A 27550-nucleotide genomic window follows, 5' to 3' on the forward strand; every position below is an offset into this window, starting at 1 on the left:
TGCTGCATTGAGCTGCGGCCGCAAGGTGGTTGGTGCCTGCCGTGGTGGTAATCCCCGAACCAAATGGTGGACACCAGAGGTGAAGGGAGCCACCAGGCTGAAGAAGGAGTCCTATCGGGCTTGGTTAGCCTGTGGGACTCTGGAGGCAGCCGACAGGTATCGACAGGCCAAGCGGAATGCGGCTCGGGCAGTGGCTGAAGCAAAAACTCGGGTGTGGGAGGAGTTCGGAGAGGCCATGGAAAAAGACTTTCGGACTGCCTCGAAGAGATTCTGGCAAACCGTCAGGCGTCTCAGGAGGGGAAAGCAGTGCTCTACCTGCACTGTGTATAGTGCAGGTCTGGCCCATTGCTACGGGCCATTCGATCCCTATACAACCGTTGCAAGAGCTTGGTTCGCATTGCCGGCAATAAGTCGGACTCGTTCCCGGTGGGTGATGGGCTCCGCCAGGGCTGCCCTTTGTCACCGGTTCTGTTCATAATTTTTATGGACAGGATTTCTAGGCGCAGCCAAGTGGCGGAGGGCTTTCGCTTTGGTGGCCTCAGAATCTCATCTCTGATTTTTGCGGATGATGTGGTTCTGTTGGCTTCATCGGGTGAGGGCCTCCAGCTCGCACTGGAGCGGTTCGCAGCCGAGTGTGAAGCAGCGGGAATGAGGGTCAGCACCTCCAAATCTGAGGCCATGGTTCTCAGCCAGAAAAGGGTGGAGTGCCCACTCCGGGTCGGGGATGAGTTCCTGCCCCAAGTGGAGGAGTTCAAGTATCTCGGGGTCTTGTTCGCGAGTGATGGGAGAAGGGAGCCGGAGATCGACAGACGGGTTGGGGCTGCAGCTGCAGTAATGCGGACACTGCACTAGGGATGCAACGATACCAATTTTTTCAAACCGATACGATACCGATACTTGGATCTGAGTACTTGCCGATAAACGATACTTCTACCACACACACACACACACAAATACAATTAATTGGAAGATAGGTTTTATTATATTCCCTGTCGATAAAAAATAAAATCTTAATAAAAATGACCACAAAAAAATTTCAAGTGAAAAATAAGCACTTCTGTTAAATTATTGCAGAGTCTCCACATTGTAATTTTACAAAATATCACTGAACTATTGGCACTGTCTCGAGCTTTCAGAATAATAAATAAACACTTCTGTTTGGAATAAAATAAATACAAATTAGGTGTGCGAATAAAATAAACTTTTAAATTATTGCAGAGTGTCCATATTGTGTCCACAGAGTGTCCACAAAATTATTATTATTAAATAAATAATAAATAAAATAATAATTGGCTCCCTAGTGGCCAATCTAAAAAACTACAACAGAAATGACAAGCCACCCTCTGATTAATGAAATAAGTTGGTATCGGTTAACTTTTACGAGTATGAGTACACACACATTTTACAGTATCGGCCCCGATACCAGTATCGGTATCGGTGCATTCCTACACTGCACCGGTCCGTCGTGGTGAAGAGGGAGCTGAGTGTAAAAGCGAAGCTCTCAATTTACCGGTCAATCTACGTCCCTACCCTCACCTATGGCCACGAGTTGTGGGTAGTGACCGAAAGAACGAGATCGCGGATACAAGCGGCGGAAATGAGCTTCCTCCGAAGGGTGGCTGGCCTCTCCCTTAGAGATAGGGTGAGAAGTTCGGCCATCCGGGAGGGGCTCAGAGTAGAGCCGCTGCTGCTCCACATCGAAAGGAGCCAGCTGAGGTGGTTCGGGCACCTGACAAGGATGCCTCCTGGGCGCCTCCTGGGTGAGGTGTTCCGGGCATGTCCCACTGGGAGGAGGCCCCGGGGCAGACCCAGGACACGCTGGAGAGATTATATCTCTCGGCTCGCCTGGGAACGCCTTGGTGTTCCCCCGGATAAGCTGGAGGAGGTGGCTGGGGAGAGGGAGGTCTGGGCCTCTTTGCTTAGGCTGCTGCCCCCGCGACCCGGCCTCGGATAAAGCGGATGAAGATGGATGGATGGATGTTAACCAGGCTCCAGTGAGCACAGAACCCCCTAATGAAGTCTGTTTCTGATCGTTTAGTCAGAGACATTCTCACCAGTGGCCTGCTGGTGGTTATTTTATAGCTCAGGCAATGCTTATTATGCTCCTCCTTGCACTAAGAGGCCAATACCAGTCCTGCTGATGAGTGAACTGAACTTTCCAGCTCTCCTACAGTAACTGCCTGTCTCCTGGAAGCTCCTTCATGCTCGAGACTGTGCTGGAAGCAAATCTTCTGGCAAGTATTGGCGTGCCATGCTGGAGGACTTGGACTACTAGTGCAGCCTTTGTAGGGTCCAGGCATCATGATACCAGTAGTGACACTGAGCCTAGCCAAATGCAAAACTAGGGACAAAACGGTCTGAAAAGGAGAAGAGAGAAAAATGTCACTAGCCTCCGCCTGTAAAACCAATTCCTGCTTTAAGGTTTGTCTCATTGTTGCCACTTTAGTGCACCTGGTGTTAATTTTTATCATCACCAAAGCATCTGATACTGATTAAACTCCCTCTGCTACTCAGCTGATCAATATACCAGAAATTTAACTGACTTGATGCTGTTTAAATATATATTAAATATCCCAATTTTAAATCTGACGTTAATACAGTGTTTATTGTACATTTGTGATTATTTTGTGTGTGTATTGTTCAGGAGCGTTGAAGATGAGCAGTCAGTGGGGGCGAGTTACTGTGAGAACATGAATGACCTGCTGAGGGAGTCCGACTTTGTTGTGCTCGTTGTCAACCTTTCCCCTGAAACCAAAGGCCTGATCAGCCACAGGGAGCTGTCCCTCATGAAACCCACTGCAACCCTGGTCAACGTCAGCAGAGGTGAGGATACAGTGACTGCGAGTCTTCACCAGTCTCTGGGCTTTCAGCCTGATTTTGTGACTTTTCATGTTTCAGGTCTGGTTGTTGATCAGGATGCTTTAGTCAAAGCTCTGCAGTCTGGAGAAATTCGAGCAGCAGATTTAGATGTGACTCATCCTGAACCTTTACCCAGGTAATATGTCTCTGAAGACACCCACGCTCTGCAGCCAGAGCGGTACATCACATAATAATGATGAACTCTTACATGTGAGGTACTCAGGGTTAATGGCTTCTTGCATACAGTGTAAACAGAATCCTTAAGTTATGTTTTTAATGATGCTCTGCTTGTTTCAGACACATTAAAAAAGTTTAAAAAGCTGCTTGAAGACCCTTACATTGAAATCTTCTTCAGTTGGTTCCATAATTTGTTTACCACATCTGACTTTAAAGATTTCAAATCTTGTCTCGTCTGACCATAGAACAGTTTTTCACTTTGCCTCAGTTCAGTTTAAATTAGCTTTGGCCCAGAGAAGACATTATTTTAATTGGGGAGATGTGGGCTGGAAGTAGTTCACTTTCAAAATAAAAGCATGCAGACACCGTGAAACTCACAGAATAAAAGATTAAAATTACTTCCACCCTGTGACAGATGTAGGGATATCCACGATAGAATCACGCCTGCTTTTAACGCCATGCCCACAGATGACGGACATCTTGTATCGATTTTTCAGCCTTGTCTGTTGCGCCCAGAGATTCCTACAGATTCTCAGAATCTTCATAAAGTTTACATTCAGGAACATTATTCTAAAATTGTTCCAGAATTTGTAAACTTGATTATTGACCCTCTGGCCATCTTTACTTCTGAGACACTCGGCCACTCTAAGGTGCTCTTTTTATGCCCAACCATGTTACTGACCTGTTGCAAACTGACTAATTAAAGCTGTTTCTCTTTAGTACCTTACATGTCTGATTGTTATGCAATTTTCATCTTCTACACCACCTTTAATCTTACTTTAAGCACAACAGCTGGAGAGGAATATATTATCCCTTTACCGCATGCAACTCTGGAAGGCATCCTTCATTTAAAGAGAAATAAAAATAGAATAAAAATGAAAGGAAGCGTGAATCAACATCAGCTGACTCCTGATGCTTCTGTGAAGCGTGTATATATATTTATATGTGCAATTCTGCCGAGTGTAAATAAATTATGTATGTTTTTACCACACATACAGTAGTACATATATGGACAGAAGGAGGGATGGGTGGATGGATCTATGGCTGTATGTATCGATAGATAAATGAACACAGCACAGTTGAGGCAACAGAGTTGAGGATCTCTAACGCGCAGTAAATCTTTGCAGAGCTACAGCCTGACCGTTAACATGCCTGATCGTAATAGAAACACATAAAACACCACTTTAAATGACAGTAAGTAAAAAAAACACTTGGAGCTTTAAACAAATCTGTGGTGCTTGTTAAAGAAGTCTACTTAAAACTATTAAAAAACAAACAATGCTTCACTGTAACATTTAATTTTGGCATCCCCGTGTGGTACTAAAACCGTCATCAACAGTCGACACAGAGCCGAGCAGGTCCACAACGCGAGGCATGAAAATAGAAGCGAAAGTTACCTTGGGATTATAATTTAGACGTCTAACTTTTAATTTAGTTTGTTTATCTGGAGGCTTGTAGGGTCGTGTGTGCCTGCTGGCTGAACAGCACCATGTTTATCTCCTCGCAGAGCTCAACACCCTCCTTCAGAGATTTTACCCTCGTCATGGTGAGTGACGGACGAAAATAATCCTCCCATCAGTTCCTGCTTCATGCTTTCATATGAGACGCGTGTAATCACCAGGGAAAAACAAAAGCTTCACTTCTGTGATTCTCATCCAAGAAACTGGCTGTGTATAAAAATACCTTTAATTCCTACACGTGTAATGCAAAAGTCCTGTTAAACCCCTTGGATTTAAGCTGGGTGTTTGCGCCACGGTTACAGCCTTATTGATTTAAAGTCCACTGTGGAGGGGCGCAGAGGCAGTCTTGAGCCAGCCCTTATTTCTTTATATTTTCAGAGCAGTCTTTTTGTGTGTCAAGCCACTAAACATTTACCTGTGAATCATTCAAGCTCATAAAAGACACCTAACTCAAGGGATGAATGAATGACACATGACACTACACGCACCCTGTCACGATAATGCATAGCAACGTTTATTCCCATTGTTTTAGTTAAATCTATGGAAAATGTTAAAGAATAATAGTACAAATTTGTTTTTGCCTGCTGTATTTCCATGTATGTTTGAACAATTTGTTGCACCTGTTTTCCATTGTTATTGCAAAATATAAAGAAATAAGGCTGACTTTAAACTTGCACAGTACAATAAAACTAAAAAAAAAATGCAACTGTCCTAAAACTTGAAAAAAAAAACTTAGAGGCCTAGTAAAAACTGGAACTCTCTAACACATGTTTTTCTTTATCAGATGTTTTGCACAACTAAAATGTGCTCAGGAAAAGGAAAAAGTGATTAAAACGATTCTCGCCTTCTCTTTACTTTTGTTACTTCTCCTCTCCCTCTTTCCTCCTCCAGCCTGCGGTGGCCGTAGGTAACGTGGGTCAGCTGGCCGTGGATCTCATCGTGTCCACTCTGAACATGAGTAGGGTGGGCCACATACACACTGACTGTCTCATCCCGATGGCCGGGAACAACCCGTATGCCAGCAGCAAAGAAGATGGCGAGGAGCTGCACACTCCTGCTGAAGGTACAGTTGGGTCACTGCTGGTGCCTGTCTAACACAGAGATGTCGACATTTCTGATCAGAAATTTAAAAACAAAAACAAAACAACTCAGAAATGTTCGCTTCGAGTCTGTCTCTTTCCTGCTGTCCGCTGGGTTGTCCGCTATCCCAACTGTGATCTTCTGATTGTGTCTTATTAGTTGACATTAGTCCTGTTGTTGTCAACCATCAGTCAGGTGATCAGCAGTTTTGTCTGCAGCTGCTGTGAAGTCAAAAGAAAAGTAACCCTCTGTAATCCACAGTTTACGCAGCAGCAGAACTGAAGCTGGCGGTCCTTCAGATCAGAGCACCAATTCTTCAGGTAACAATCAGTCATCAGTATGACGTCAGTTCATTCTCTGAGTTCCCTTCATACTGTATGCCTATTGTTGTTTTCTTTTGTTCTACCTTTGTTTAAACTGCAGTCAAAGACCAAAAAGTTTCGTCAGCTGCTCGTGTCCTGGATCAAATCCAGCGGCTTCTCTAGGACTGTCGTCCTCTCCAGCAGCCATGCCTACCAGAGAGATGACCAGCAGCTGCAGGGGTAAATACGCTTGCAACGCTATCGCCTTATTTCTTCACTTTTGCATTTTTCAATCATGTCTGCTCAACAAACACGTGTCTCTGCTAGCACTCCTTTGAGGTACCTGGTCACGCCGTCCCTGCTGAAAGGGAGCGCGGACGCTTTGAAGGAGCTGGGCTGGAGGGAAATGGAGCGAGTCCCGGCCTTCCCTGGACTCACAGACGGAAACACGGAACCACGACTCTGCATCCCCGGAGGAGGCATCACCAAAGGACTTTACACAGACAGGTAGAGACGGGAGACCTGCAGGTAGACAAAAGATCATCAAAAACACAGGGAGCTGGTTTTAAAATCATTTTTATTTTTGTCTGTAAGAGCACGGGGTCACTGTTATAGTTTAATAATTATTCCAATATAAATCACAATAAAGGCAGCTGTAGGTGTCTGCTGTGTGTTCAGACACTTTTTCAGCATGTTGAAACGCCTCAGTAAGACTTCCTTGTTAATATTATTTGTGTTTCTGTGATCACGTGTGCTGCACAGTTGCAAAGAGGACCTCCCGCTGGCTGTGCTGCTCCTCTTCTGCTCAGAAGGCGACAACATCCCCGATGCCTTCGCTCTGGCGAACCACCTCAACGACTGGCTCCATCTGCTGGACGATAATGTAAGTGACACCACGGCGCAGCATTAAAGCAACCTAAAGTTTCAGAGGAGTGGTAATGTCACTGTGAGGAGAATCATTGTTCTCCAATTCTCCTTTCAGAGCAAACAGCCTAACAAATGGAAGATCCCGACTTCCTGGAGTCTCCTGTTTGGAAACGGCATCCCGCCTGCACTGTTCTGATATAAGTGTATAGTGTTTTAGTTTTTTACCTTCTATAATTTGTGTTTAATGCAAGACGTTTGCTCCACATATTGTTGTTTTCAGACCTCAGCAAACTCTCGACTGGGGTCAAACCCGGTGACTGATGGCAGCGCTGACATATAGAAAGATGGAAATTGCCCACATAAATCTCCTCTGTCTTGGAAATGTATCTTAAATAACTCAAACATGACAAAATAAAATGTACAAATACAGGATGTGACCCAAACATTCACTTCTGGACTGCTATTTCCTGGTTTTAAAAAAAAAAAAGTTTTTCTAATAAAAGGTTGCTACAGGAATGTGGTGTGAATTCATCTTGATTGTGGATCACTGGATTAAGTCTCCACCCACTTAACTGAAAGTGGTTGGCCAGGCTCCATGCTGTATTCCTGGCAGTCCCACCTCTCTGTAATTTGATTCTTTTCTACAACCTATAATGGTAACAACAGCACAATGCTCTGATTCACGCCGTTTTGTGGTTTTCCTTTCAGTCTGAATCATTTTCTGTGTGTAGACCACTTGTGGGAAAGGAATGTCCTGCTGACAGCAGAGGGTTTTTTTAAGGGAGAGCAATAAAATAAAGTCCTGGATCTGAATAATTTGAAAGAAACAAGTAAATTTGAACTGAGGACATTAAATAAAATGGTGTATAAGCAGTTGAGGAGGATTCCTAGTATAGTTTTGTATCTTGGATTTGTTTTCAGTTTCATTTTCACACTTTTGTTTGCTCATTTCAGTTCAGTTTTAACTGCTAATGATTTTTCAAGTTATTACTTTTAATTATACCTTAAATATGGGGGTATTCATCAGGGCAGATTTAAGGAGTTCAAAACATTTTTTGTAATAAAAGTACTCTACTAAGTGCCATTTAGGCATACATAAGGCAATAAATATGTACACACAAGCCACTTAATGTTTATTTGATAGGCATAATTGACCACATTGAAAAAGAGAAAAGATAATTTTGTTTTGGTTATTTTTGTTAGGGTACAAAAGATACTCACCTGTTTTTGTAGTTATACCTGTTCAACTGCTCTAATAATCTAATCAGTCAATCACATGGCAGCAACTCAGTGCATTTAAGCATGTAGATATGATTGAGATGACATGCTAAAGTTCAAAACAAGCCTCAGAATGAGGAAGAAAAATCATTTAAGCCACGGGTGAATGTGGTGTGGTTGTCTGACGTGCTGGTTAGAGTATTTCACAAACTGCTGATCTGCTGGGATTTTCCCACATAGCCATCTCCAGAGAATGGTCTGAAAAGGACAAAATATCCAGTGATTTTCTGGGTGAAAATACCTTGTTGGTGTCAGAGGAGAAGCAGAGGACTGCTTTGAGCTGACAGGAAATCAGTAGTAGCTCAGAACTACTGGTTACAAACGAGATATGCAGAAGTGCATCTCTGAAAATCAGCAGCAAACCACGCTGGGTGCCACTCCAGTCAGCCAAGAACAGGAAACTGAGGCTTCAAAACTAAACAATAGAATAAATTTGGAAGTATATTTCCTGGTCTGATGAATCTGCTGCAACAATGAGACAGTCAAAACTGTCCTGTCATCAGCAGTTCAGACTGCTTCTGGTGCTGACCACGTCCACTTCCAAGTCTTGTTTTTATTAGTTGTCCCATTTCTTAAGCAAGAAGCTGCATTTTGTTTTCTATATAGTTTTAATTCAGGTTTTTAATTCAAATATTTTAATACTGACAATATTTCTTATCCTAAATTTTAGGATTCTCTCACATCCTGAAATTAGATAGAAGATTATAAGATGCCATGGAAGTAAACCAACAAAATACAACATAGAATAAAATTTGAACACAATAAATTGTTCATGGACAAACACAACTGTTTTAAACTGGGGTTTTTTCTGTTGTATAGCTCTTACTATATTTACTGGGTCTCAGCATTTACAACCACTGTGGGCAACAACCTACATACTGCTATTTTAGCTTAGTATGAAAACTAAAGGAAAAACTGACAAAAATGTATCCTCCTGCTACTAGAAATGTTTAGTTTTAATCCTTGAACGTCAAATCATCATAAAATTACATTTAAAAAATGACTAAATTCAATTTTATGGATGGTTATGTCTTTGTAATCTTCGCTTAGCTTACAACTGATCATTTTAGCTAACCAAATGCTAATTCTTCCAATTTGTCCAACTTCTTTTCATCCAAAAGAAGACATATATTATTGTTTTAATATTATTATTATTGTTATATTGTAATTAATATAGCACCAAACCAACAGGTTTGTAGATAAATAACCACAGAAGAACAGTTTGTATGTAAACTAGATGATACCAGTTTTAATTACAGATTACACTCTAAAAAACAAAAACAAACTTAAGACAATTTGTTTCAAAAGGAGAACAAGTCAGCTTCAAATCAGCTTACTACTTTATCCAGGTGTGTAACATAAGCTTTCGTCCTTTTTCTTTCTTCTTTTGGTATTCAGGATTTCCTTTACAAGCAAAAATATGTCATTTTGTACACATCTCTCTTTAAAAAAAAAAGAAAAAGAAGAAAAAGAAGAACACTATGTACATCATGGAAACATTACATGTCACTGAATTTCTCACATGGGAGCGAGACAGTGTGTTTCATTCAGCCGGCCCCACATCACCTGAAAAACTTCAAGTAATTTATTATAAAAAATAGAACATTTTTTACTTTTGCCTCTGAAAAAATGTTTTTTACCCTTTTCCAAAAATACACATATAAACAGCATTACAAATTGGCAATGCATAGCCCCTATTTTCAGTCTGAATTTCATGAATGTAAATGAGCGTAAAAGAATGAGAAAGCTGCAAAATAATATTATTAATGCCAAAAAGAGAGCGAGAGAAAGAAAAAACAAATCTTTTGACTCCGGAAGCAGCATTGACAGTTTAAGGTTGAGGTGTGGCCAGAGGGGTAAAGCGCTGGTGTGCTTGTCTTTAAATGAATGTCAAAGTGTCCACTGTAAACAATGAGGATGAGAGATCGGAAAGGTGAGCCGGAGGTGGACGTGATGTGTTCCTGATGGTAGAAGAAACAGAAATGTTGGCTCTAACTAATGATGATAGGCCGGTATGCAAGGAAAAAAAAAGACACACAAGCAATGAAAAGGAAAAGGAGAGCTAGCTGAGGACATGGAGGTGAGGAAGATTGGGAGAGAGCTGGAGTTCCCTGCCGATGTTGGCTTTGCTGCCAGAGTTGTGGCTGCAGGTGGAGGTGGTTAGTAGTCGCTGGTTTTCGCCCTGTGAAAAGAAAATAAAGAAAAAGAAGTTCCTGTTAAACTCAAAAAAACTTTTTTCTATCGGTCAGTGAAGCTTAAGAGTGATCAAAGGAAGCCGTGCTACGAAAAATCCCGTTAGTATCTTAGGCTTGGCCGAGCTGCCGTGATGAAACCGCAGAAAGCAGGAATCTAAAGATCACTTTGATCACATCAACATCAGACCGACTATCAGAGCAGCAAAAGCAGCTGTTATGCTTAATAAAACTCGTCACACTCACAGGGGGTTTCCTGCATACAAAAATCCCCCCCAAAAGAAAAAAATCACCACAACTGTTTATTTGTTTATGGCCAGCAATACCATAGTAACCTTTTGTAACTTGAGGTCTTTGTCTCAACCAATCATATTTAAATGTGTACCCTCCAAAGGCTCGATGAGAGCCAGGAAAACCCCCGAGTGCGCTCAGAAGCTTTCAGCTGAAACACGAAAATGTTTCGTTATTTTAAAGCGTCCAAAGACATCACTGTTTCACTCTTTGCTTTTAGGACTAGCTTTGCATGGCCTTGCATGTGAAAGACTTTAGATACCAATATGATATTTCAGCACCCAGTGTTTGTTTTAAAAGGCCAACCTCCGACAGTATCCAGCTGCTGAAGTTGCTCGTGTTTCGGCTGCTGGTGTGGTTTGCTCTGTGCTACTGCTGATGCGTACACTTGGCTGTGGTACTGTATGAATCTGTGCTTCTGTGGTGAACGTTACCAACACACTACTGAAGTTCAGGTATGTAGAAATGCTACAGTGTAGTACCCAGCCGCACCCAGAGTACAGTAAAGTTAAGGAGTCTGTGTTAATTCAAGTCTATCATGCTCGAGTAAATTCTATTTCAACAAACAATGGCAGTGGTTTTTATTGCACTTTCTGGAGGGTGCCAGAAATTCCTCTAGGCAGGAAAAGCCCTGCACACAACTGTAGTATGCAGTCATAGAGTCAGAGTGAGCTGCCAAACCAGCTCCTCCAGTTCCAACGTGCAAGGGTACAGACGTGGCGTAATCACAACCAACAATGGTATGTTACGGATACAGCCAAGCTTTTCCCCACATCTCAGAGATATGTTCAATATTTTTGTAAAGTAAAGCAAAAGTTGCCCTCTCCATTAGATCTAATGATCAGTGCTAAAATGAAGAACGTAGATGTCTGCCGTAGAGCTGGAGTCGGGCCTGAAATTACACTTACATTAACTCTGACTGCTTTAATAACACATCAAACTACATGTGTGTAGTTTCAGCCTCTTCTGCTTTGAGGTCTGGGACTGTTGGTTGGATAGAAGTAAACACTGAAGCGCTTTACGTAACTTACAGGCACTTCAACTATTTCCAGACACACAAGCAAAAAAAGAAAGAAAAGAAAAGAAAACTATCTAAAAATTAGATGTTAGTTGAGCAACAGGAAGTGTTTTTGGTCTTCCAGCTGCCTGTTTAAGTAAGAAAAGCTGCTGATTTGATATTCAAACTTTCAAGTCCAAAACACAATTGATGCACTTCACAATACACAAATCCACTAGGAACACAGACACACTAAAGTCCTCAAGATAGAAAAAACATGCAGCAAACCCAAACATATCCACTCATTATTTTAAAAAGTTAAGCCAAAGCAGATGTTCTTTAAACCTGCATTCTTTCTATGTGGGGGGCAACTGTTTAGGGAGGCTTTCCAAATTCAACAAGATTATTTTAATATATTTTACTGTCTGCATTAAGTTAGAAGCAAAAAGGATCACAAATCAGGGTACGCCTTAGCAGAGGCACAGGCAGCTGCAATCAGCTGTGTACTCTTTAGACTGTTTTTTAATTATCATCCTGAAAATACATCAATATATCTTTGAACTCTTTGATTTGTGTGTTTGAGATGCACTTCTGGCTGCTTCCTCTCACAAATGTTACAATGACACAGGTGAGGTTCCAGAAGTAAAACTCCCATTCATGTTCTCCAGGAGGATTTTTTGATTATGGGCCATAAAACCAAAAAAAAAAAAAACTAGCCTACCCACAATCTTAAATTGAATCTGCAACATCTGTGATTGGTGGAGGCTGGTGTTACCGTGGCAATGTTTAAATCTGCAGATTGCTTAGTGGGAAGAAAGTTCAGAAACTGCAAGAGCTGTCACTGCAATCGGGAACAAAGAACTGTACCATACACACAACTACACTATCCTTTACTAAACACAAACACACATACACACACACACACATATATATATATATACACACACACACACACAAAACTATTATTTTACAGCAATACAGAAATGAAAAGAATTCAGTTCAATTAGGTTTTGCACTATTGAGACAAGTAATTTCTTCACCGTTAATTGTGTACCCTGTAATGTGCCTTTTTTCTTTTGTTTTCCTTCAATTTTGTGATCCAAAACAAAGATTTTTATGGTCATGCTTTACCTCATGGCTTGTTTGGCTTTGATCAAGGCCTAAAACTCTCAGTATGAGGATTTTAGGAAAAGTAAATAGAGAAAATGAATGGGGAAATTCACATCTGGAAACAGAGCCTTTTAAAAAAGCTTTTCTGGTGTTTCACTGCTACTTTGGCAGTGCTGCTTATTTTGTGTGTTGGCCATCAAATAGCTTAAAATGAGCTTTGTGAAAACAGAAAGAAAACTGCTGTGAGCAGCTAAGACTGCTGATTTTTCAAAAGTTAGCGCTGACTGCATCACGATGTGGCGTTTGATCCATAGAGGCGCTCTTTCAGCTGCTTACAACAACCGAATATTTCAGAAATACATCGACTGACAAAACACCGAGTGGATTTCCGCTGGAGCACAGGTATCACAATTTTAAAATTGAAGCTGTGGGCGTTTGACCATCAGTAGACTCAGCTGGTTTTTCAGTCAGACCCACTCCTCATTTGTCAGAACGGCAGGATGGAGGGCTTCATCAAAGGTCCAATCACTGATGTATTTTTCTATAACTGCCAAGGGACAATCTATGCTTCTGCCTTCTCTTTCCAGGCCTCCTTCCTTGCATGACTTTTATTTTCAAAGCAGAGGTTGTTGATTAATCTTTCGTACGCCCACTTTCTTGACAGGGTTTACTGCAGAGATAAAACGCTGCCGGCAAATTCAAATATATGATGCATAATAAAAATTTGCATTTTGCATTGTTCCAACCGAACCTGACATTTCAGAGTTTCGAAAACCAACAACCACAAATGTACTCACACTCGCGCAGCATGCTAGAGTGCAGCCAAAATTAACAACTCCAAAACCACAAGAGCCAAGCAAATCATCAAAGGAAGAACAAAACCCCAAGAGAAAACACAGCAATACACACTTACACACACACACACCTGCACACACGCAAACACACAGACCTCCATGTACAAGAGTGGGTATTCTTTCTTTTGTTTTGTTTTTTTTAAAGCTGCGGGTAAACTTCGTCCGTTAAACACGCTCTCCGTAGTTGTCGTTGCTGCCTCAGAGGGGGGTAAAGATACACCGCCCCCCGCCGGACAGCCGAGCTCTTGTCATGTGCAGCAAATGCAGCCCAAACTGTCCAGGAGAACCACAACAACAGTGTAAGATCTTCACAGAAATGGCGCAGTTTTGCCTGTATTACTGGAACAACGCTGACATGTCACACAACAAAGGCTGCCTTCTCAGAAGTGATTCAGTGAGAAGCCGTTTTTTTTTTTTTTCTCTTCTAGAGGTGCACTGTCATCAGAAATAAGGTGTCAACCTCTGCCTTCATGAGAACGTAAGCTGTGTGTCAGCTGGCTAGGCTAGAGGAGTCGATGCCTAAGAATTATGAGAAACAGAAAGAGAAAATTATAAAGGCTAAAAAAAAATGAAGTTTCAAGAGTGACTTGGGGTAACTTCTGTTATTAGAGGTTTAAGTCACACACTGGGAAAGCATGTGTATCCCTTAAAGTAAATTAAAGTGTAGCTGAAAAATGACTCGTATCCTCTTGTATTTGACATCATAACAGTGGTCAAATAAAAAATTTTCTCCGCTGTCTACAAGAAAATAAAGACCTAAGAGTGTGCAAAATCATTCGATGCCTCAATTTATGCATTTAACACCTCGCTTACTGCTAAAGCCATTTATTAAATACAACACTGTGGTGTACCTGACCTCCATTGGGGTCATTTGTAATTTAGCAACTACCTAAATTTGCCCATGTTGATTATTTTTTTACACACACATGTAACGCTTGGCAGTCCAAATTTCAGCAGACTGCCAAGCATGAAAAATCATCCCAGAGAACACCAACTTGATGATTTGACTATAAAAAAACAAAAAAGAGAGTACAAAGTGGTTTAAACCAAAACTTTAATCACCTTTTTCTCTTCCTCTCAGAGTCATTTGTCCTGGACTTGCTTTGGGGTGTCTTGGCTGTGCTCGATTTGGAGATGCTGTCTTCCCTGCGTCGTTTGCTGCGTAGAAAGGAGGAACGCAGGTAAACAGTTGTTTAGTAACGACGGTAAATTTAATTTTTTTTTTTACACATGTAGCCTGTAGCCAAGTCCAAATTACACCAAACAGAGACGGTATAGTTTAACATTTTGTCATCAGTTTTTACTCCTGGTTTTATAGATTCTAGTTTTTCTCAGATTCGTTTCCAGAGTGGATTTTCTCATTTCAGTTTGGTTTTCATTAGAATCAGTGTCAGTTTCAGTATTTTTAGTTATTATAATGTGGGAAGTAATTGCCTGGGATAGAATAAAGAAGTCAGACCAGTTTTAAAGCACACTTTATAATGACAATCGGCTGTGCTGACAAATGTGACCAAACTGAAAAGGTTTAAAACTAAAGATGTTTCCTCTAAGTTTGCCATTTTTAATTTAAGTACAAAGTGTCATTTCAGTTAATTTCATTGTTTTGTTTGGTTTTTTAATCCCAGTTTATTTTTTTCTTCTATTTGGCTCGTCAACATTTTTATGGGTTTCATCGGATTCACTTTACATCTATCCTCACTCTGACATTCATACTTTGTTAGAAGTTGAACCAGTAATAAGTCAAGCCTCTGTAACCCTGTGTATGTAGATCATTTATCAGCTGATTATGGCTGATAATCTACACACGCTTTGTTTATCAGACTCACTGTACTGACTGTGCTGTGCTGCCATCGAGCTCCTGCTCCTTGCAGGGAGACTGTGCAGGCGCTTTGCTGTCCTGTCTGTAGTCCCCTCCGTCCTCCTGCTGGCTGCCATTGTGCCGCTCCGTCGGACACCTGGCCTGTGGCTGAGATGCAGGGGGAGACTCTGATAGCGGCTCCTGATCTTCCTTGGATAATTCCCGCCATTGATTCTACACGGAAAGATTGACAGCAAACAGGATGGGAACAGCAGTACTTTTTTCCAATGACAAAACATTCTGTGTGTTTCCACTCTGTAAAATGACATTGTGCAACAAAAGTATATAAAGCAGGTTAGGTTTATGAGGTTAAATACGTAAATACAACGTAGAGCACCTGGTGCTGCATGTAAAGGACTGTCTCAGACAGCATTTTTCAAGGATAAGGATTCAAAGACAATACAATGTAAAATCTGTCTACCTTTTAGGACTCTCAAAAGAAAACAGAACCTAAATTTTAAAAAGAATTTGGTAGTGTGTATCGCAGTCTTCTAAACCTATTAGCTCTGAATACATTACTGCTGTGTCATTGTCTGCTCTTGTCTTCATCTCCACAATAATTGCTGAAGACAGAGAGCAAAGACAGAAACAGTTATTTTGTAAGTAAAGACTAAAAGTTGACTTTGTATTCGGTTTGTAGCAGTGTTGGGGTAATGTATTACACATTTATTGTTAGTTAATTACTCCCTTAGTTACACTACACGTTACTATGGAGTAATGCAAAAGTAATATATAAATTATATATGAACAATAAACACAAGGCTACAGTCCCTGACACAAATCTTGATCCTAATGAGGACAGAAATACGATATTTCTTTGAATGTTTACGTATCAACACAAAAACGTTAAAAACAACCCTAAAGAGACTTCAGAGCAATCGCCATGGTGATTCTACTGTAGAAACATCAACAGGGAGTAATGGAGGGTATAGTCTGACTGCTCAACACTTCCTTTGTTACGTGTTGAAGATCAGGCTCTGGGTGCTGGGCTGAGGACTGCATGCACTCAGCTTTAACATCACTCTGAGTCTTGCCTAGCTTAGCATTTGCATGCTGTCTGTGCAGATGTTTGCAAGTTGTATTGTATTAGAAGTTGTATTAGCAGTATAATACAATTGTTTCCGTCCTGGATGCAGTCTGCGCTTTACAATTGCACACTCGCCCTTTTGCGTAACAAAAAATTAATGTGTACTACTTCAACAAGTGCGCAGGAAGCAAAAAGCAATAATTTTCTTTGGAACATATTGCACCCAACGCTAGTCAGCAGGATCATAGTGATGCACACCAACCAAATCAGTGTGGCCATAATGTGGCTCCCTTACTGACGAATATAGTTCCCTTGATTTACAACTTGGGGATTTTGTAGATAAATAATATTCCTTTCATATAAAGTAAACAGATACCATGCGTTTGATTTATATTTACTGCTATACTTGTGTTTATCTAGGTGTCCTAGAAAAGCTCAGACTCAACACACAGTCTGAGTTTAAATGGAAGAACAGAATACCAATGTTTTAGTTATCATTTTTCTTGCATTGTAATTCACACTGGGCTTATTATAATACTTTGCTTGAGCCTTCAGATCTCAAGTTGTCAGTCTGGCTTTTCCATCCCCAAATATTCCACCATCTCTCTTTGACTAATTCACAAAGTAAGCCCCCAGTTTTTTTTGTATTCCTGTATGGAACAGCTACCTGTACAGATGAGTCTCCCATGATAAACTTTGCCCCTTCAAGGACAGCCATGTATGAGAATCGCAGCTGATCAGGAGTCTGAATCAGGCCCATTCGGTATTTCCTCATGTTCAGCAGGATGCTTTTGATGTCTACTGATGAGGGGTCTTTCCTCTTGTCCATCTAGAAAATACAGCAATAATACACATTTCCATTAACCAGAAGGAAATCCCAAATCTCTTTATGTCAACCCATGTTTTCAAAGGGAAATCCAAATCAATTTAATCTCCATTATTTTTTCTTCTCCTACAGCATAAACTTGTAAATGACCTGAATGTTTGAGTCTGTATTTTTAAGTTAATCCTGTATTTATTCAAAGCACTGTCTGTTTTGGAATGCTATAGTGATATAATCTCACATAAAATAAAGACAGTGAATGGTTAACTACAGTACAACATTATCACTCTGGAAGCCTGCCAGATTCTGTCAATGAAACACAAACACGGTGACAGCTTGCCAGCTTGCCAGCTGGTTTAGAGGAAAAAGGAGCTTTCTGACATTTCCCAACAGGCTTTATTTCCAGGCTGTTATATAAACTATCAAAACCTGCCTCTAAAGCTACACCTTACTGTGCTCTTTTAGGAGGAAGGGCGAGCAAAGACAGCCATAATTTCAGTGTTAAGTTTTAAAAATATTTTTGTACACTAACCCTGCGTATTCTCAAAATGCAAAACTGTGAGAAGAACTGTGTTGTATTTGGAGTGTGGGATAAACGTAAATGTACTTCACTTTTATTTTTTCAGCATTTTTTCTCTTATATCTATGTGCTTAAGGTGCTTCAGTCAGACATTCAAACACAATTATTTCCATATTCAAGCGCCAATGGGTTCATTACAAAAGTTACTGCGCACATGCCATTTCTTAACATAAAGTGCAAATAATAACTTGTGTGTTAATCTTTAAAATAAGCACAGGTCAAAGAGGGCAAACCTCGCCCAGGGCAGCGCACTCCCTGGGCAGTATTTACATTTAAGAGAACAGTATTGTATTTTGTATATATTCATTTTGTTTTTGTTTTCTTTGTCCTTTTTCAACGTAAATAAGAAAATTTGTAGTACATTGAAAATAACAGATTCTGAGGTCAACTCGAAGGAAAGGCATATGTGAAATGTAAAAGTGAGGTCAGAAGTCAAACCTGACATAATTAAACTTCGATGCAAACTATAAAGTGATTTTTAAAATCCCCATGTATCAGTTTCTTAAATGTTGCCAATACAAACAAAGGCAGCAGAATTTAAGGAGAGTTTTAAACACAAAAGATCTTTTATGGAGGTTTGACCTTATTTCACCTTGAAGAAGAGGACAGAGGTCCAAAGTAACAATATACTTAGAATCCCCATATAGCCCTGCCTCTATGTTGTCAATACAAACAATGGCAGTAAGAAACACATTTTTAAATATCTCTATATAGCATTATTATCTCTTTGACCTTTAGCTCAATCTGTTGACTGTGAAGGAAAGATCAGAGGTCAAATGTGGCATGATATGATAAATCTTTCTATATACCATACTTTCTATATGTTGACAATACACTGCAAGCTTCTAAGACTTATAGCTTCCAAGTTATAAAGCTTTTTAGTAATTTTCGACCATTAAATCAATATGTTGACCCTGAAGACATTGGTGGATGTAAGCCAAATTTTAATGGACCATTAACATGACCCCACTCTACACCCCTACAAAGTTTTATCAAAATTCATTCAAAGCTTTTCAAGCTATTGTGCTTACAGGCAGAATGACACACACGCAAACACTACTACAAAAATAATCTCCTTGGTGGAGGTAGCAAAAATACATGAAACGCATTCAGTTGGAGCTTGCGTAGAACAAAGACCCAGGACTTACCAGGACCAGGCATGTGTCAACTAGTGAAAACGTCCCTGAGCGTCCGATTCCAGCGCTACAGTGCACCACAGCTGGTCCTTGATCTGTGCCCAGTGCTCCAGATTCCCGCACCTTAAAGAGGAAGTTTAGGAAGGAAGCCGGGGACTCGGGGACACCAAAATCGGGCCACGTCGTGTAATGAAAGTGGTAGAGCTCCCTCTTCTCCCCTGTCTGTGAAAGGAGACAAAGCAGGGCTCACTAGCAGTTAAACTCTAAAACTTTGCTCTATGTGTATTTACATTTTCAGTTGTCTTTATCAGTGCTGACTGGGGTAACTGGAGGTTACTTCAGTTTAAGAACTGGACTTGGCAAACAAGTCAGCAACAACACTTTCAGTTTCTTTTTGTTGAATAAACCTGCTCCTGAAAAAACACCAATCCAGCAAAATAAACTTGGCTGTAAATTTCCATTAAGAACGCTCCTTTTGACGCTCATTTTAAATATGATGAAACAAGTGGCTGGAGGATTACAGAAACTCAAAATTAAATGATTTGATTTTACGCTGTACTTTGTGCATTTGCCATTTATTTAAAATGTATCAGACTGCTCTCTTGCATCGTTTGCACCTCATTTACATTTTCCATCGACATCTTCCCACCTCCACACTGCAAAACCTTTGTTTGCGTGGGAGAAAAGCTTTGTAAAAAATCTGATAAAAAACAAAACATAATAATAATAATATGTGCCATTAGTAAATAAGGGCAAATCTTTGGTGCGAAACCTCTAAATTTTACTTCTCCTTCGCCACCTTTTGCTGGTAATTCCCCACACTGAGTAATGCTGTGGCCTACTTGAATGTTCTGCAGCTCCAGCCTTCTGGTGGTGTAGTAAGACTTGGTGTCTTCTGACAGCAGTGTGACCAAGAACCGTGTGTCTCTGAAGGCCATCTCCCTTTCCTCTGCTGTGGGCCAGTACTGGGCACACTTTTCCTATCACATAAGAGGAAATATAAAAATTGTCACAATGAAATTGAGTATCTGCCAAAAAACCCAACAAAACACACACACATTAAAAGGAGAAGTAGAAGCTGCTATTCAGGGATGCTGAATAATAACTTTACACACATTGCGGTCAAATATCTTCTTAATTCTACCCGGTGACACTGACGCTAACGTCACATGACACAAAACATGTATAACTCTGCTAAAAAAAAAAGGAATTTGTGTACTTCCTTCCTGTAGAAGTTTATCTCTGTTAGTCTCTGCCAAATGTAAAGCCTTGTTCAATTCCAATTCAGCAAGTCTAAGTTTATCACTCAGATTTGCCAATCTACAGAGAAGATCCTTGTGAGTTTAAAAATATCTGTTGATTAGGTGCTCTGTATCTTTCATTTCAAAGAAAACCCGCACAGAGTGAATCTCATGACCCAGCAGGATCCACTTCAGCTGCTTTACGGAGAAACAGAGAGGTCACAGCTGCTCTGCACAACAGACTTTTAGTGTGCGTGTTTAATCTGAACATTGCAGGATCACTGGAGTTAGAGGAGTTGAGAGGTTTGGCTGCATCCCAGATCCACTCAATACATCTGTGTGTGAACACACTGTCAAAACACTGAATTCCAGTAATCCTGCTGACAGGAGGAGGGCGAGAGCACATACAGATTAAGCCTCTAAAATTTATAAACCCACATTTTTTTTCACATTTCATGATGCAGCTCTGCATCCAGACAAAAAACAAAAAAACAAAAACACATTTCTCCCGCTCAAATGGAGCTTTTCCTAAATGGCTTTTGCAGTGTGTAAATATAAGGATGCCAGGTTATTATTTCAGTGTGTGCAGAGTAACATGAGCGTGTCGAAAAAGACGACTTAAGCCATCCTTGCGAGGTCTGTCGGCCAGTGTTGTAAGAAAAACAAACTCCTTCAGGTTTCATGCCAGTATAGGCACAAAAAAAAACACAGTAGAGCTGTTATCAGATAATGTTGTGATTATGAAAAAAAGGGGCTTAATATCACATTGTGACATCTCAGGAATGCTGGTTTGGAAAATAAAAACAAAAGATTGCATTTTCAGCCACATTTAAAATCGCTACAGAAAAGGACGATACTAAGAGGTGTAAGGAACCGACCCTGTTGAGTAAACATCTGTCTGTGAGGCCTCAGATGGGGGGTTGAATTTATCCATCGTCATCACCGACTGCCTCATTTTACCAAATGTTGGCTTTTTGTTGCCAAGGAGGTCACGTGATGCTTATGTCTGTCCATTTGTTTGTTTGCCTGTTTATTAACAGGATTACTCAAAGCTTAGTGAAGGATTTGAATGAAAATATTTACCAGAGAGTGTGGGCCTGGGCCAGCTTAAAAGTAATTACCAACTGAAGTCAAGTCAAGACTTGGATGCGGGAATTTCTCTACCATTGTGATGAGACGAGGCAAAATTGAACCTTTTGCAAATACACATCAAACCGAAACACTGTGAGACCTCGCTGTGAAGTTCTTAAGAAAACGTCATTGGAGCCAGGGATGCAGTCATGATTATTGGATATTTCATCATGGATGTAAATGTGGTGTATTACTTTACATCTGACCATTTAAAAAGTTTAATATGAGCACTAAAAAGTGCTTAAATTATTTCACACTACCAGCAAGCAAGTAAGTGTGCGTGTGTGTGTGGCTGAGGATAAAACAGTCGATCTCTTGACAAGTTTTTCTGCGGTCTATTTGATATTTCTGCAAATTTCTGTGTGTGGGTGCTCACAGTCGAATAACAGAAGTCATACCAGAGAGTGTAATCTGTATCTGCTGTACTCTACACTCACCGAGCCTTTCTCTATGACTCTGTTGAGCATGATGACTGCTTTGGTCTTTTGCTCCCAGATCATGAGCCAAAAGTGACCACAGGTGTTCCTGAGGGGGCCCTGTGGACAAAATAAATAAATAAATAAACAGAAAAACAAACAAACACTTCAATCAGTTACACAGCTGGAAGAGTGGGAGGTCCACAAAACAAATTCATGTGATGTCTCTGCTTTGAACAATAACATCAGATCCACTCAATATATTAGCCATGTAACACACAGAGGTTGGTTTCTAATCTTATGGTCAGCATGCCGCAGAGATTTGCGTTTAAGAGTTTAGTTAAAGATCAAAACAGCTAAAGGTTGCCATGTGGCTGAGCTGAGTAAATTATTGGTGGGCTGAAAACCATCAAAATGTCAAAGGTCTTTCATGAGTCTCTTAAAAGTCTGCCTTTATGTTCAGAATACATAACAGACACAGGTACAGTAGTCAGTAGTCTCTGCTGCATTCCTGCTAAACAGAAAGAAAAAATACAAGTGCTTAAACATCAAGATGACCGGCTCATTTCTTTGATATTAAAAAACCCTGCCCCTTCACATCAGGACCTCTCCAACATTAGACACGTTCAAAACTCTTTGAAAACTCTTTTTTATTCTTTAGCATTTAAATCATAATGAGTTTCAATTTATGATGCCTTTTTTCAAGCTCTGTTGATAATTTTACAGCACTTTGTTTTTAAATGTGCTACAGGAATTAACTTGACCTCACGAGCCATTTCTCTGGAGTTATGCTGAGAAACATTTTACGCAGTCTTCAGTCATCAGCCACAGAGAAGCCCATCATCACAGCCAAGAAAACATAACATACAGGATTAAAAAGAAAGAAAATTAAAGGATTAAAAGTTTTAAAAAAATCCTCATCTCATGCATTGATGTGGAAAGTAAATGCTGCAATTTTGGTTATAGTTTTAAATGTGTAATGATTGCTTTGTGTAACTAATTTCAGCTGACTCTGATCAGACTAGTGGGATGCTGTAACATTTTAACAAACCACAGATGACTCATCTCCAAAGAAGCAATACAAGAAAACAAAAAGTGTGAAAAAAAATAACCCACTGGATGTTATGGATGACTGACAGAACTCAAGTGTGTAAGACAAGACTAAAAAATGTCTAGTCTCAAAAATATCCTCCGGCCCAACTCTTTACAATCTGTTACTGAAGTGAGAAACACGCGATACAGGGTTGTCATGTTTAATTGTGAAAACGCTCAGTAGCTTTAAATTAGCGAGGTAGCAGTCAGTGCATGGTGAGCAGAATCATAAATAAAGAGTCTTATCAGCCTGGGCTGTTTAACTGTGGTGATGACCGTTGAAGTCCTTTGTCCTTTCATTTCCTGAAGACTTGAAAATATTCAAATCTGTGTAGGAAGAACGCACGCCTGGTTAAGAACCAATGGTAAAGGTTTTGGTTTCATACAACGTTTTGCACCAACTGAAACCCGTCACATGATCACCACAACTCTTGTGGCATAAATTCCTGACTCTTAAAGAGAGAATTTCAGCTGATATTTGTAATAACTGTGCCCTCAAAATGTCAACAACTATTAGTCACGCCAGATAACGTAGCAATAAAAAGAATTTCAAAGGATAATTATGTGAAAACACCCATTAATTCTTTTCAAGAAGCAATAAACGATCAGTGTTCCTTCTGATAAATAAACCTCTGTTAACGTGAGTGTTTCACAGCTTCTAGCCTACCTCTCTTCTCTCGCTTCACAAACTTGTGGTATTTCTTAGGTTTCAAATGACTTTTCTCTTAATGTAATTATATAATGTGTAGTTGCAGTTGTTCTGATTTAATTAGTAAAGGCTAAAAAAATCACTGACAGAGTTAGTGATATAAGGAAATAATTTCAACAAAACTGCAATTACAACCGGTGGTAGAGAGATTTAGACATCATTATCCGACAAGCAGCAACCCTGGCAGGCAGCCTGCAAGCTGGATGAGACGGGCTGCTTCCAAAAGCATCTCTGTATTTCAGCCATTGTTTTTAACCACGAAAGCTTCAGTTCATGTGTAATATCCACAGCTTATGACATAACTAAATATATTTCCACAGTTTTCAGGATGTCTTTTGCCATATCTTGTTCTTTGAGTTACTAGCAAACACACAACCACAGAAGATATACTGACCACAACGAGTATAATTAATATATACCATATCTTAGTGTTATATTAATATCTTATACAAACTGCCATGCTAATACAAAGCCCTCAATTTAAATATAAAGGATGAGAGAGGTCATGATAGTGTTGGTAAACATCTATTAGCACAATATTGATACAATAAGCACTACTGGACTTTCATGACGTTGAATTTAAATTGGCCATAACGTCAATGACACAGTAGCTCATCCGTCACAATCCTTTACAACTCACAAAAAATGACGTTGACTTTCAGCACAGTTTAAGTGAAGAGCTATTAGATAATCACCACGCGCATATTTTATTTCACTAAAATATGACAAAAACTCAGAGGAATAGTGGTTCTTGTGAACCGTGTTAGGGACGGCCACACAGTGGACGTCTTGCTGTGGCATTAGACACGGTCCTTTGGCTGGATGAGCAAAGCAAATTAAACTAAACAATAAAACTAACAACAAAAACATGTCTGAATTAGTAAAAGGAACAGAATTACTAAGAAGTATTTTTAAAACTGTGTAATAGACCTCAGAACCTGTGCAACCAGACATATGATAGCTCAGCTGCCTCAGTAACAACAATGTAGATTTTGATTAACTGTCTACTTCTGACTGCTAATCTCCATATCAGGAACAACTGAGCTGAAATAATAAATGAAGCCGCCATAGGTATGCCATGTGTGTAAATGATTTGAATCAGCACATATGGATCATTATGGAACTTCCTATGACCAGCTTTCCTCATATGGGGGGGGTTTACTTTTTTAGCTATAATGCACCTTATACTTCACTCTGCTCAATAAAGTTCACCCTTTATATACCATCAGCTCAGCGGCCAGTCAATTTCACAGCCACTCTTTAACTGACTGTAATTCTGTCACTGTTTGTGCTACAGACAAAATTCAAACTGATCCAGAAGGTAGAGAAAACCAGCTTTATGGCAATATTTGATGTATCATGGCAACACAGTAGTATCCACAAGGTACTGTAGTCTGAATACAGACAGGGAAATCAGCTCTGCCTAGGTTTTACCATGTGTGCTTCACATTACCATAACTCATCAAACATTTTGGGATAGAGAGAAAATTCAAACGGCAGCTCAAAGATCAGAATTATTTTGTAGTTTTACAGCCACAGTAATTGGGGATTAAAGGGTCAAACACTGGTAATTGTATTGTCTTATGGTGTAAAACAAACCAAGTGTCCCCATAAGAAGAAAAAATGACTTTGTTTGGTGATGCTTAGTTTTTATAGTGTCAGGTCCAATTAATCCAAAATAACTAGGAGGAATTAAAATTGTATTCTGAACAAGAGCTTTGGCCTCAGGAGGCGCTGGAAGCGAGAAGGACCACTTCAGTTTCTGTTTGTCAAACCAGGGTTAGGTTACATTCAGAAGTAAGTCTCATTAATAACCTCTTACAGACGGGTCTATTCACATCTGCCAAGTCAAGCCAGTAACCTGCATATTACAAAAAAAATCCTAATGTTCCCACTTTAATGCAGACTTTAACTCTTTGCTTCTTCTTTGATGTGAGAATGGGGGTAAAAGTGTGAGTTGATATCTCTAAACAGGTTGTCCTTAGTCAAATTCTTACCTGGAAGTTCGTTTTCTTGTGATAACAGATTGAGTTACTCAGCTCAGGGATTTGCTGTGCTGTGTTATGTCTATTTCCACATGCAAATAACTCTGTCTAACAGCAACAGCATTGACAAGCAAAGCACACAACACAAACATTTAGTATTGCTGGTTTACAAATGAAACATCCAACCTGCTTTATTTATTTTGAGGTCTTTTAGTTTGGGTTTTGTGGATTTTTAGAAATTACAGGCTGAGGTTAAATAACAAACCAGGTGGTAATTGTACACAGGTTAACATAATAAATAATTATGAGGAGAAGAAGGGCATATGCACAAACTATTATGCAAACTAGCCACATGTACACAGTTTGATAAGAACTTGGGGGGGGGGGGGGGGGGGGGAGAGCCACATATAAATATTACAGAACTAAAAGTGTATATAGAGAGATATTTTAAGGCCTAAATAATCAGTCAGTGTTAATAAATAATGGGCTATATGGACCAAGATACTTAACACTCTGGTGTCCAAACTACATGTCCGATTTAAGATGATCTAGCAGCAAGACACATCCTCACCACTACGGTTTCAACTTGTGTCAAAAGCGCAGCCTTCAAACTACAAACCTGACAGCGCAGTAAAGTATGTTTTATTGACAGTTTGAAGCATCTAAGTCCTACTCCACAAAAACAGATTGAAGCCAACAAAATAACCATGATTATGTTGTCTATCTTGTGGACCCATGTTGTGGAAGCTTATTAAACACTTTATGATGCGCTAATGATACTGTTAAACTACGTAAAATAGTACATACAAAAGCAAAACGTGTTCTGAATCACATTCAGCGTTATATTTTGAACATCTCAACAGATATTTGGGATTCAGGTATTTGTTTTAGTTTGATAAAATTCCAAGCACCATTTGTGGGGCAGGATTAGGGTTAGGAGATAGCACATATAATGATGTAGACCTCAGGGGGTTAACTATGGTGTAGAACTCCTTGGACTTGCCTGAGTCAGGATGTAACTCCTCTGGGCTTCCTCATTCACTACCAGACTTGCATTGATGTAGTCATTCTCTGTGTTCTTCAGCTTCACCCGACTGTGATCGACTGCAGGTGGGATAAGAGAAATGTTATTTGGGCATGGGCTGTGAATTGACAGGTAAACAGTCTGGCCTTTATACAAATGTTTACCTACATGGACTGACATCCCGATATCTGTTTCTGTTGCGATTCTCCGGATACTTTGCCACTTTGTAGGAACACTCGTGGGACTGGTTCCTGATTTCCTGGACAGCGGGAGTTTAGCGACACAAAAGAAAAAGTAATGAAACAAATCACTACGTGTACCAAATTCAAGCGGTTACATTTTCAGTTCCGCCCCTCTCTGAGCATTTTCACTAGGCATATATTATTACATGAGAGCAATCAGAAAACCAGTTGGTTTACTCGTAAACACACGCGGTAACTTTCGGCAGTCACTACACATGAACTAAGAGCAGGATCTTCTCGGGGGGAGAGCGGATTTAACAGTGTAAACAAGTCTGTAGCTATGTAATGTAGCTAATCGCTTCAACCATATGCACGGGCTTATGACATTGACTAAGCTTTCGGTAACATTAAAAATAAAGTATGTCAGCGACTTCTAAAAATAACGCAAAGCATGAAAATGAGCTACAAAGGAAATGACTTAGAAAAGACGGTTATAACTTTATAGTAAATGCATTCCGGACTTTTAATTTTACTCCAATAAATGCGCGCTTTAAGTACTCACAATCCGCGTTAGCTTTGCGGTTGCTATGCTAACAGACTTACTGAGTAGAGTTTCTGCCACCGGCCCTCTGAATCTATCTCCTCAAACTTCTGGTCCATCTTCACCGTAGCCGTGCCAATCTGTTCCATAGCCGGTTGGGTTGGTTAACCTTTTGACTTTCTACCTCATTACTTTATTTAGGACAGAGAAACCTTTACCCGAACAGTGAACCCTTGCCCTCGCCGCGGAGCTCTGGCTGAGTGTTTGTCCGTTATCTCTCTGCCGCAGTTGTCATCCAAAAGTGAGAAAGATGCGCATGCGCCACAGAGGTCCCTCCA

At 40.2% G+C, this 27550-nt stretch overlaps 2 protein-coding genes across 8 annotated transcripts; one reads left to right on the forward strand and one right to left on the reverse strand.

Annotated features, from left to right (window-relative positions):
• Window positions 1-4359: 4359 nt before the first annotated feature.
• Window positions 4360-9500, forward strand: psmg2 (proteasome (prosome, macropain) assembly chaperone 2). Its single transcript, XM_085148260.1, has 7 exons — window positions 4360-4582; window positions 5388-5559; window positions 5838-5896; window positions 6000-6118; window positions 6206-6385; window positions 6641-6761; window positions 6861-9500. The coding sequence occupies exons 1-7, from the start codon at window positions 4526-4528 to the stop codon at window positions 6939-6941; spliced, it is 789 nt and encodes a 262-aa protein (XP_085004386.1). The 5' UTR covers window positions 4360-4525; the 3' UTR covers window positions 6942-9500.
• Window positions 9245-27513, reverse strand: LOC146493224 (tyrosine-protein phosphatase non-receptor type 2-like). 7 transcript variants are annotated; one of them, XR_014871874.1, is made up of 11 exons: window positions 27275-27513; window positions 26658-26748; window positions 26469-26569; window positions 21701-21799; window positions 19734-19871; window positions 18904-19113; window positions 17020-17181; window positions 15294-15499; window positions 14530-14625; window positions 13563-13740; window positions 9245-10205 (listed from the first exon to the last, which is right to left on the reverse strand). XR_014871874.1 is itself a non-coding variant. In XM_085148251.1 (10 exons), exons 1-10 carry the CDS (start codon window positions 27359-27361, stop codon window positions 10184-10186), a joined length of 1203 nt encoding a protein of 400 aa, XP_085004377.1. In that variant the 5' UTR covers window positions 27362-27512; the 3' UTR covers window positions 9245-10183. The 7 variants fall into 7 exon arrangements, 6 of the variants coding, with proteins under 6 accessions (XP_085004377.1, XP_085004374.1, XP_085004376.1 ...); XM_085148251.1 differs by lacking the exon at window positions 13563-13740 and having other exon boundaries at window positions 15303-15499; window positions 27275-27512; XM_085148248.1 differs by lacking the exon at window positions 13563-13740 and having other exon boundaries at window positions 27275-27512.
• Between the last annotated feature and the right edge of the window lie 37 nt (window positions 27514-27550).

Source organism: Neolamprologus multifasciatus, chromosome 22 (genome assembly GCF_963576455.1).
Source record: "Neolamprologus multifasciatus chromosome 22, fNeoMul1.2, whole genome shotgun sequence".
NCBI lineage: Eukaryota > Metazoa > Chordata > Actinopteri > Cichliformes > Cichlidae > Neolamprologus > Neolamprologus multifasciatus.